Genomic DNA, 12619 nt, shown 5'->3' with positions numbered 1-12619 from the left:
ACATTAGATCGTCAAAAGCACATTAGGGCACTTTTTAGGGGTTGGTGTGTATAGGCATAGGCATAAGCATATGCATAGGCTAGATAAAGGGCATATGCATATGTGCATAGGGCGTAGGCATGGGCAAACGCATGAGCATAGGCTTAGGCATATGCAAAGGGTATAGGCGTGGATATATGCATGTGCTTAGGCATATATGCTTATGCCCATACATATGCCAATGTCCATGCCTATGTCTATACACATGCCTATCTCATGCCAATGACTTATGCCTATGTCAAAAGCACATTAGGTCGTCAAAAGCACATTATGTCACTTTTTATGGGTTGGTGTGTATAGGCATAGGCATAAGCATATGCATAGGCATAGATAAAGGGCATCGACATGGCATATGCTAGGGGTTCTCACATATACCCCCTACTAAGGTAAAAGGGGTTATACTAATTTTTTTTTAACTCGGACGGTCTTCATTATATAATTTTATAATTTTATTGCGTATATGGTCCCTAGGGGTTCTAAGGCATAGGCCCTATTTAGGGGTCCTCACATATACCCCCTTCTACCTTAGTAAGAGTTCTCACATATACCCCCTTACTAAAGTAGAAGGGGGTATATGTGAGAACCCCTACTAAAGTAGAAGGAGTATACGTGAGTACCCCTACTAAGGTAAAAGGGGGAATATGTGAAGACCCCTACTAACGTAGAAGGGGGTATATGTGAGATCCCCTACTATACGATTAGGCATATGCATGGGCATAGGCATACACATAGGTCTAAGTATAAGTAGATGCAAAAGGCTTAGGCATGGGCATAGGCATAGACATAGGTAGATGCATAGGGCATAAACCGACGGTTTGGATTTAGATTTTTCGAAAACCGAAAATTTCGTTTTGGGTTTGGTAAAACCGAAAGAAACCGAACCGAACCGGATTATTTGAAATATGTGTATTATGATATATATATATATATATATATATATATATATATATATATATATATATATATATATATATATATGATTCTCATAACACACATATTTCAAATAATCCAGTTCTATTCGGTTTCTCCTATATAACCAACGACACTAATCTACTCATAAATTACCACATATATATCCAACACGTGTAACATTAGAGTTTTGGTAAGTTTCTCTTTTAGCCCCTGATGTAAATTTCTTTCATAATTGGTCCCTTTTTTAGTATGTGGGGCGTACACAATGGGTACGCTTAGCGTACTGGCCATAAAAATGGTCGCGGGACTTAACAACGTACGCGGGGCGTACGTGAGGCTGAGACAAACCCTAATTTTCTGGGTTTTCAACCTATTTACAACTCATTATAGCCTCATTTGGACATGTTTAACCAGACTCCACCTCACCTTGTCCCAGAAAATGAAACCCTTGAGTGTTTTGGTGAGTTTTGAGCCTGACAAAGAGATTTTGGTGTCTTGAAGAAGAAGAGTGTAACGCCCGTGTTTCAGGAAAGGTATTAATATTATGATGTAATAGTTAGGGTCAACAATTGTAACCAATTTTTACGTAATGAAGATGAATTATTTGAGTACTATGTGATTTTTGTGATTTATGTGCAATATACGAGCTTATAACAATATAATAAAATAATAATGAAAATATGCATAAAAATAGAATGAGTATTTGACCCAATATCTTTAAATAAAGTTGAAGTAGTCATAACAAGGATTTCGGGGATATAAGGAACGTTGGAATCCGACTTATAACGAAGAAGTTATGAGCCGTCGAAGTGTCACGACTAAACCGACACGACGCCGGGAATCGTAATAAGTGAATTTTTGATAAACTAATTTTTAGCCTTAGTAACCTTAAAGAAAGTCTTAGAATATATTAATCCGAGAACGGACATAAAAAAAAATGTCCAAATCTGACTTCGTTTGAGAAAATTATGATTTTTCTAAGATTTAGCATATCAGTGCACAACTCGGAAATCGAATTTTAGATCGATTGATTTTTAGCCGAGACAAACTATGAGAATTGAAGATCTCATTAATAGGAGCTCAAAAATATAAAGACAATCGAAGACGGACGTTAGATGACAAAGTTATGAATTTTTACCGGAATTTGACTATCTAAGTCTGTTGAAATATAACTTTAAAAGTAAAGTCAAAATGAGCCGACGGAGTCTAAATGAAAGTTGTAGATCACATTTCCACCTATTCGTGGATATAAAGAACATTAAAAACAGAGATCGTATGCAAAAGTTACGAAATTCAGAAGTTCATTAAATTATGGAAGGATGTGAGGGTGACACATGGCCGATTCAGGGTCATTCCTTTCTCTCCACGGCTTCGCTTCGGATGATGACCTCTACCCCTCGTACGCGCAGTGTAGGGCCTCGTACGCCTATCATACCAAGTATGCATAATGTACTTTGAAGCTACGCCCAACGTAGTCCGAAGCCTCAGCCTATATATAGGCGCGAGGATCACCCCAAAAATTCACACCTTTCCCATTCTTTCTCTCTCAATTACCTTTCTTAACCCTTACCATTCCCTAGAACTTCCCAAGTGTTAGAGGAGAGTCCCGAAGCATCAGAAGGCTTCGAGAAGAAGAGCTTTCGGCACTGAAGTTCTGTCCCCGCAGAGTCCGACTTCTAGCTAAACCCCATTGTAAGTAAGTTATGTTTACCCTACTTTAAGTATAGCTTACGTTTAAGTTCATTATCGTTATTATGAACCTATAAAAAATATATGTGCTAAGTATTATAAATTATACGAAGTGTTATTATAATACATTTTAACTACTCGCGGTACGGGGAATTTGGTTTCAAGGGTCGTATAGGGTTGTTGGATTTCAGAACAACATAAATGTCAAAACGGAATCGCCCTACGGTGTTTCATGTTTGGCCCCTGTCTGTACATAGTAGTTGAAAAGTATTGTTTGAAACTTAGAAGACAATATAGCTCATAGACCTTAATTTAATAATTAGTCGCAATAAATATTAGACTAAAATCTAGTGATAATGATACTAGGTTTTGTTGAAGGGAAATAAAATTGTTAGAAGCGAAGTGCTGCCCGAGTTTGGAGTCATCACATTAACAAGTGACTGCATAGTTACTTTCATCTTACACATATATATGAATTATTTAATATAAATTACGTGTTATGTGTACATATTATCTGTGTTCTTGATATCTATGTTGGATGAACGAAATATACACGTTTTACTTGATTTAAATTGTATATGTATTTTTATACCTATCAATATGTTGGAAAAGATGGGTAAATGGTATATTCGATGAAAGATGAAACAAAATAATGAGAGGCCTTGGTGGTGAAAGTTGAATCAGTCATCTAGCAGAGTATAGATGACGACCATAGACTATTCTAGACAGTCTAGTGGAATGCTGGCAGACTCGCAACCTGTAGGTGTTTTTGAACTACGTGTTCACCAGGTGTACTTCATCCCCATCATGGTTTCCTTATTGAAATGTATTGTTGAGTAATCCCCTAAGCAGTGTTATCATCCTGATGAAAACCCTTAAGCTAGGTCCCTTAATTTAGATGCTTTAGGGACAGAAAGTGAGGATAATGGGAATGGGTAATCGGGTTGATTGATTTGATGAAATTAATAAACTTAATTATTATGGGTTGAAAACTTTATGTGCTCACCAGGATCCCAAGCCTGACCCACACAGTTTCTTGTATTACAAGTAGTGGCAAAAGAGCACAGGAGTATTGATCTGATGAGAGATCTATGGATTATAGGCCATTAGAATAATAGATGTTGTAAGGCATGCACTATTTATGTTTATGCTATTGTACTGTATTGACAATGAAATCCCAAGGTTTTTAATATAATTAAAACATTTCTTCGGAAATGCTTTGATAATATCTTTATCATATTTTTGGGAACAAATTACGCAATATTATTCTTCAAAAGAATACTCTGATTTTAAAATAAAGATAAACAAATCATTCTTTTCTGGCCATGAAATTAGGGATGTCACAAAGAGGAGCACTTGAGGGGATTGCTTGAGCTTGTGGATCCCGCATCACCTCCACATTTGGAAGCTTTTTAAAGTAAAAAAAACTTACATCTTTATGCTCTTATATGTTAGATCTAGTTCAGGGAACATTTGTGCATGTTTTTGAGTCCTTTGTGTTAAAAGAGAGCTTTTGATCTACTCCAGAGGCAATGGATGCTAGATCTTACCTCCATTCAGTCCCCAAGTTCATAAAAATGTCAACTTTATGGAGTATTTGGACCCATGCATGTGTTAAAACCTTTATTAAGCTCTTGAGCCCCCATCAAGTTATGTATGCATGTAAAGTTGCCAACTTTACATGCTAGGTAGCCTTTTAGTATCAAATTTGAGAGTTTGGCTTGAAGTGTCAATGGATTAAGTGCTTAATGTAGTAAGGTGGCAAACTGGGGAGTACGTTGGGCGTACCCAGCTGGTACGTTGCGCGTACTAGCCCTAGAAGGAGTACGCTAAGCGTACAAGTTGATTACGCCCCCCATATTCAGCAGATGAGCTTTTTGGGCTTGCATTCTTGGTTTGGGTCATATGTTGGGTTTTCTTTATTTGGGCCTTGGTGGGCCATTAGACTTCTGATTTGGGCTTTTGGCTAGTACTTTTGGTTTCCTTTGGATTAGGCCATGATGGGCTTTGGGCCCAAATTTGAAAATTATGCCATATGTGGGCTTTAGGTGATCATTTAGGATTTGGGCCTTTTGAGCAAGAAATTGGGCCTTGGCTTTGGGCTAAAATAGGAAAAAGGGTAAAATGGTCTTTTACATTTGGCTTGGGCTAAATATCTTAGATTATTGGTTATGGGCCGAGATCCAATATTAATTAGATGTTGTTTTATGATGATAGCGTGGGGATTTGCCCGACTAGCAGGCAAGGATTTATTTGAGTGATTCAACAGTTAGAGGCGAGTTTCCTCACCATGTTTAGTGGCTCGAAGACATTAATGCCGACCCATGGTTTGTTATGTAAGGATGCTAGATGTCTGGGTGACTCTTGCATGTGTATGTGCTTGTATGCTTATTGGGCGGGGCCCGATAATTATTCTATATGTTATTACCTTTGTTATACTTGTATGTTTGCATGTTTGGTGGGCCCGTTATGTGAGTCGACCTATTATACTCAGTGAGCGGAGCTTGTTATGCGAGTTAGGGCAAGGTCCGTTATACTCGGTGGGCGGGGCCCGTTATGCGAGTTAGAGCGAGGCCCGTTATATAGGGTGGGCGGGGCCCATTATATGTTTGATATGTGTGGTATGTGGTATTTGGGAAAAACTCACTAAGTTTCGTGTTTACGGTTTATGTTTCAGGTAGTTTTAGTGCAAAGGGGAAAAGTTTGGGATGATTGCAGTGCACACACTATTTTATTTGGATCTATATTTTTGGGACGTTACAACGCGACTTGAACTTATGACCTCTCAATTAAAAGAGTCATTAATTACCGCTAGACAAAAAGGCTTTTGGGTACACAAAAAATTTTGGTTTTTCCTAATTTGGTTTTTTTCTTTTGCTATTTTTGTAATTTTTAAAAAAAAAAATTTTAAAAATGGCATGCACACACGGATACACTCTTGTAACTTGTAAGCATAACAAATCCTTAAAAGTTTCACATGCTCTATAATCTACATTACAAACGTTGGAAATATAAAGCTTCTTTCCTGAAGTTCCACTACTTTAATATTTGCATCTTCCATAACCTGACATCAAATAAATCAAATAACATATTGAAAAAAAGTAGAATATCTACTATTAAATAAATAAAACAAATAATATATTCATAGCTATGACAAATCAATTATCAGATTTCTAATAACAGTATCACTTTTAATATTAAAATTTTCATTTTCTATTAAACAAGTGACATGGCAACTTTTACACAAAATCGATGTCATATAATATAAGCGTAGGTTAGTGATATAAAAAATGATAATTGGTAATTTAAGGGGGAGTAAAGACAAAGATTGATACCTGGATTGCTGGAAGTTATGGCTCCGGTGTTTCTAAAATCACAATCATAGTCATGGCGGCCGGTAGCTTGGTAATAGACGTTCATGGCGTAGGCGGCATGGGCTCGAACCGAATCAGGGTAAAAGCATCTCCCACCTTTGCTTATGGGCTGACAATCAAACCCTAACCCACATACATAATCAATATTCATCTGTAAAACCTCTTCACTCGCTCCACTTGTCGGAATACACCATGTTTTCCCGCCACCGCCATTGTTTCCCGCCACCGGAACTCCTCTCTCTGGATTCCAATTTGACGGCGACTTTGATCCGGCCTATCATAACCAATCCCACAAAAACCTGTTAATATCCTTGAATAATAAAACTCAAAATGCAGAGTTGGTTACCTTGTGTCTAAAGATGCCGGAGTTATAAACAGGTGTCATATCCGGGTGGAAAAGCCCGAAGTTTCTTTCCGAAGTCGGGCCGGGTTTTAGGTCTTCGTTGAAGAGTGCAAAAATGTAAGTCTCGAAAGTTCTATTGGGCATGAGTGGTGTCCCGAGACCTGACATAACATGTTTGATGAGGTTGCCGTTGAATTCACGAGCACTCTCTGTATCAACACTGATTTGGCCGGGATCGCCTCTCGACGGCCACCCAGTCTCGGCGATAACGATCTCCACCTCCCCAAAACCTAGCTGCTTCATCGCTGAATACGTAGCGTCTAATTGGGCATCTAACATGTTTGTGTATTTTCTCTGAGTCATTTCGTCGAACACCCCTGAGTTGGGTCTAAACATGGCATAATCCAGCGTGTTGCCGGAGTATCCGAAGAATGGGTAGGGATTAATCATGAATGGTGAGTCTGTCGCTCGTAAAAAACCAAGTAATTGTCTGACCACCTGAACGATATTCCCCTGTTTAAATCTCCCAGATGAAGGTGGGCTTGAAGACGAGAGGATGCTTAATGAATGTGGTGTGGAGACCTTGATCCGACGGTGAAGATCCTCTCCGACTAGAGCTGCGTGGAGAGTCTGCATCGCCGGAACAAGGCTAGAGACGACAGAGTCATCCGTGGTGGAAAGGACTTCGTTCCCGACGACGATACGGACTATGTTGGTGGCTGGAACGTGAGGTGCGATATTTGTTTTGAGCCATTGTTGGGAGAACTTGAGATTTGTAAGATTTGGGATTAAGTTGTTGGGGACAGCCACAGTAATGGCGATTCCGGTATGCGCAAAGGCTTGAAGGATTTCCTGGTTGGTGTCGTAGAGCTTCACACGGCTGATAATGGTGGAATCAAGGAGGAAGCGCGCCACTTGTGCCGGTGGGGGTAGGTTGTCGGCCACCGTGCCATAGTTTACACCGATGTTCCCTTTGATTCCTGAGATAAAAGACCACGGTTTCCCATCATATATCATATTTGCAAGCTTTGCAAATTCATCATTAATATTTGTAGAACATCAAAATATAACACACTACTCTTTGTAAACGATGAATTTGCAATAAACAATCGTGATATCAAATTTTTAGCAGTTCAAAAAATACAATGAAAACGGAAATATCTAATTTCTATATGGTATAGCTAACAAACTTAATATGTTAGTTTAATATAGGAAACTTTCACAAAAATCATTAAGTTTTTTAGATTCTAGAACATCAAAATATAACACGCTACTTTTTCTAAATGATGAATTTGCAATAAACAATCGTGATATCGAATTTTAGCAGTTCAAAAAATACAATGAAAACGAAAATATCTAATTTCTATATGGTATATAGCTAACAAACTTGATATGTTAGTTTAATATAGGAAACTTTTACAAAAATCATTAAGTTTTTTAGATTCTAGAACATCAAAATATAACACACTACTCGTTCTAAATGATGAATTTGCAATAAACAATCGTGATGGTGGTGTTATGGACACTCTATTCTATACCTAGTCTAATATATTAGGTATAACAAAATAATAATAAAGTTAAAAAAAAAACTAATAAGTTGTAATAATAAAATAATAAAATAAATATTTTTAATATAATGTTTTCCGAAAAAGTGGTTTTCTCTTTTCTAACCTTATTATTTCATCATTACACTTTCTAATCATTATATTAAAAATATTTATTTTATTATTTTATTATTACAAATTATTAGTTTTTTTTTAACTTTATTATTATCTTGTTATATTCAATTCAATTTTTACTTACTTTATTATTTGTTAAATTTTCTTTTAAATGGTTGAACAAGATAAATGATTATAAATACCAAAATTTGGAAAAAAAAACATTAAAAAGTAAATATGTCTTTAAAAATGTTTTTTTAAAACTCAACTAAACAAAGAGTAATTTTTTAGCGACAAAAGATGCAAACGATTCAGTGGAAACATCACCACAATATTAAAATAAGAAAAAACATATCGTTTGTCATTTAAATTGTTTTAAGAAAAAATGGTTGTATTTTTAGAAGCCCAAAATTGTAATGTTAATAAACACATATATTATAAAAATCTTATAAAAACAAATTTATGAGACATATTTTCAAAATAATAATAATAATAATAATAATAATAATAATAATACAATAAACTAAAATCTTAATATATTGTTTCAAAAAGAAAATATTAATATTTTATATTAAAATGATTTTTAAACAAATTATTCATATTGCATTAATCATATAAACTTTTTCTATTCTTTTACATAAACAATAATTATATTTCTATTATATAATATAAATCTTTATTCTTATTAAAAAAATGTATGCCTCCATATCGTTTTAATATAATAAAAAATATATATTTTTATTGCAAATATAATATTTTATAACAAAATATATATGGAAACAAAATAAAATTGTAACATATGAGTTTAATAATATTAGGTGTTTTAAATATTTGATTTTTTATTAATAATTAATTTATTCTACTAATCTTTTAAGGCTATTTCATGTATAAAATAAAAAATTTATAGCGAGTTATATAAAATTTATATTATTTTTTTATATTTAGAAAATATGTTTATAGAAAAATTAATGATGAAGTTTTATAGAATATTCTAAATAGACAAGGATAAATTATTCAAATTTGATTATAAAAAATAATTATATAGATTAACAACCGAAGAAGATATTAGATTAGTTGTTAAAATTAGTCAAAAAATAAAAAAAATAAAAATAATATAGACAACAAATTTAAATTATATTAGATGCTTTTCCGTGTAATGATAGAAAATAAAATGGTTTTTGTTAAATTAACCCTTTAATGTATCACAAAAAGATTTAAAGTTCTTAAAATAAAATTACATGATACTAGAGTCATTAAGATTTGAGTTTTGGAAGCACTTCATTTGTTCCAAGTTAATCCAACAATAAGCATGAAACATTATTCAATGCAAGTATTAGATAATAGAATAAAATCTAAGTAAATGAATATATATATATATATATATATATATATATATATATATATATATATATATATATATATATATATATATATATATAAAATCATATTTTCTTTCGTATATTACATACCTTTAACGAGGAAAAATATGAGAAAAAGTGGAAACAGAGTATGTAGAAAAGAAGTTACGGGTTTCTCCATTTGAGGCAAAGATTGAATGATTCAAAATAAAAGTCATGTCTATATATAAAAGAAGAGTGCATCAAGGAGATGCTTTACTTTTGTTTATGGGTTTTATCTGAAAGTGAACAGTGGTTTATTATAGTATTTTTTTAGGCAAAGATGGATTTGAATCTTTTAACTTGGCAAATCAAGTTTCTTATAAGCATTTTGTTAGGAGTATGGTATTGGTACCTTACCCACAACATTAGATCTTGCACACGTGTTGGAGCTTGTATATGTGATATTTTTTATTTTATTTTCAGAACGATTTAAAAAAACAAAAACTAATAGGAAACTGGCCATATATAAAAAGTATCTAATTATCTAAGTATCTAAAAATACATAAAACAAATAGAGTAGACGAGATATAACAATGCAATATTCTTTTACGAAGTAATTACATGTTAATTTCTTTTTTAAAGATTTTTCTAACGTACACTTGATGAATGAGTAAGTTACATTTATTTTTTTGGTTGTCAATCAAATGATTTTTAAGGAAAGTATACCGAGTTTTACGTATGTAGCAATAAGTTGCAAACAAAGGAAGATACAAACCAAATATTATTAAACTGGTTTATAACCCGTGAAAATCATAATTATAAAATTAATTAAACTTTTATAGTAAAAACTCAAAATTATTAATCAGTTATTTTAAATAAATTATTAATTTAAGAGATATTTTTATTAGTTATGTGAAACTATAATCATTTATTCAAATAAAGATGTAAAATTAATTTTTAATATATATCAGATATTTTTTATTTGTGAATTAATAAAAACAATAATATAAAATTTAAAATTTAAAATAGAGAATAAATACATTGTCAAACAGCATCACATTAATGAGCAGGTCTAATAAATTTAAAATGAATAACTAATAGATTGACAAGTGGCAACACATTGATTAAAATGTTTAATATGATGACACGTGGCAAAAAAACTACCTTTTTATTAATATAGGGATATGTAAGAATTTCCAATCAAACGAATATGTTGCTAACATATCGATAAAAAAACTTATATTTATAAATATTAATAAAATGAATTAATGAAAACAATAATATAAAATTTAAAATTTAAAATAGAGAATAAATACATTGTCAAATAGCATCACATTAATGAGGATGTCTAATAAATTTAAAATCGTCCAAGATATGGAAGTCAACTTCGAGATGACTGTCAGACAGAAAGCAGTCTTTGAGTGTCTGTGGGCGCCTCATGCTCAAGATTTTCTGCTAACTATGCCTATTGATGGTCTTGGCCAGCATATGTCTCCTGTGGAGTACCGAACTATCCTTCGTTACCGCCTCATGATTCCCATATTCCCAATTGACGAGATATGCCCAGTTTGTCGCAAGACATGTTTGGATACCTTTGGGGAACACGCGGTTCATTGTAGAGAGCTCCCTGGTTTCAAGTATAGACATGATGTGGTTCGGGATGTTCTCTTTGATGCTTGTCGGCGTGCTGGTATATCTGTGAAGAAAGAAGCGTCAGTGAACTTTTTGACGGACCCGCAGGATGGCAGGTCCACACTTAGACCGGCTGACATTTTGGTCTTTGGATGGATAGGAGGGAAGCATGCGTGCGTGGATCTTACTGATGTATCTCCTCTCGTTGGTTTGGGGAGTGGAGGTTTCGCAGCTGGGCATGCCGCTTTGAAAGCCGTTGCGTGCAAAGTAGTAAAGCACGACAATGCATGTAGGGAAAATCAACATGTGTTTGTTCCTTTTGCATTCGATACATTTGGTTTTCTCGCACCAGAGGCGGTGGAGCTCCTTAACAGAGTCCAACGGGTCATGCATTCTAATGTCATATCTCCTAGATCCACAAATATTGTTTTCAAAAGAATAGGTTTTGTCATCCAAAAAGGGCTAGCGGCGCAGCTTGTTGCCCGTTTGCCTTCAATCGATATGTATTGAATTCAAGTATCAATTCAAGTTGTAAATTAGTGAATTCATGAAGTTAGGTTTTCAAGCCACCCTTAAAACTTCATGAATACATTAAAGTAATCCAGATCGGTATATGATTTAGAACATGTTTAAAAAAAATGAAGAACTAATAGATTGATAAGTGACAACACATTGATTAAAATATTTAATATGATGACACGTGACAAAAGAACTACTCTTTTATTAGTATAGGGATATGTAAGAATTTCCAATCAAACGAATATGTTGCTAACATATCGGTAAAAAAACTTATATTTATAAATATTAATAAAATGAATAAAATGTGAGTATTCGCTATATTTCAAGTAGTAAACAAATAGTTTTTAAGCGACAAAAACATATATTGAATAAAGTTTCAAAAGTAAAACCGTATAATATAAATATGATGCGCATCCGGGGAATCGAACCCCGGTCAGTACCGTGGGAGGGTACTATGATACCACTACACTAGATGCGCCTTTTGCTTCAAATTTTGTTATAAAACTAATAGACAATTATAACAACATTTTTATTACTTTCAAAAAAACTTTATTATAACGTATCGAAAGCAAACAAAACATTATTAAAATTTAGTGATTTAATTCGGAGCAAATTAATACAAAGTAATCATACGGAGTTCAATATCAAAACTGTTTCACACAGAAAATAAAATTCTAAAACATAAAAAAAAAGTCCCCACTCTTTTAATTCCACATCCCAATTCAAGTCTATAATCCTCATTCATATTTATATTTATAGATTTGAAATTTGATTGAATATATAATGAATATATAATTTGAGGGTTTATGATTATGTTATTAGTTACTAATTATTATTTTATACAAATAAATATGAAATTTTTTGCAAAATGTATTTTGGTGATATTTTATAGATAAATTACAAATAACATTACATGAGTTTCCCCATCATACCACATATCATGCAATATACATACTGTCTAGCATATCCGGGTATTGGACTACCCATTCGGTCTCTTTCAATCAGTAACTGTCTAGCATATTAGGGTGCTGACTTACCCCTTCGGTCTTATCGACCGATACCTCGTCTAGCATATCAGGGTGTTGGCCTACCCCTTCAGTTCTTTCGACATGT

At 33.6% G+C, this 12619-nt stretch overlaps 1 protein-coding gene and 1 non-coding gene across 2 annotated transcripts; both read right to left on the bottom strand.

The window, feature by feature from the left end:
- Positions 1–5571: 5571 nt before the first annotated feature.
- On the bottom strand, positions 5572–9554 carry LOC145070599 (O-Glycosyl hydrolases family 17 protein). The gene is made up of 4 exons (XM_079017545.1): positions 9485–9554; positions 6361–7337; positions 5976–6288; positions 5572–5704 (listed from the first exon to the last, which is right to left on the bottom strand). The coding sequence occupies exons 1-4, from the start codon at positions 9552–9554 to the stop codon at positions 5682–5684; spliced, it is 1383 nt and encodes a 460-aa protein (XP_078873671.1). The 3' UTR covers positions 5572–5681.
- A 2359-nt stretch (positions 9555–11913) lies between these two features.
- On the bottom strand, positions 11914–11984 carry TRNAG-CCC (transfer RNA glycine (anticodon CCC)). Its single transcript has one exon. It is a non-coding gene; the product is annotated as a tRNA-Gly (tRNA).
- Positions 11985–12619: the final 635 nt, after the last annotated feature.

The sequence above is a fragment of the Lactuca serriola genome, chromosome 8, assembly GCF_051521515.1.
Source record: "Lactuca serriola cultivar US96UC23 chromosome 8, Lser_US96UC23_V15, whole genome shotgun sequence".
Classification (NCBI taxonomy): Eukaryota; Viridiplantae; Streptophyta; class Magnoliopsida; order Asterales; family Asteraceae; genus Lactuca; species Lactuca serriola.
Note: the sequence above shows the minus strand (reverse complement) of the source record. Positions and strands in the feature narration are given on the sequence as shown.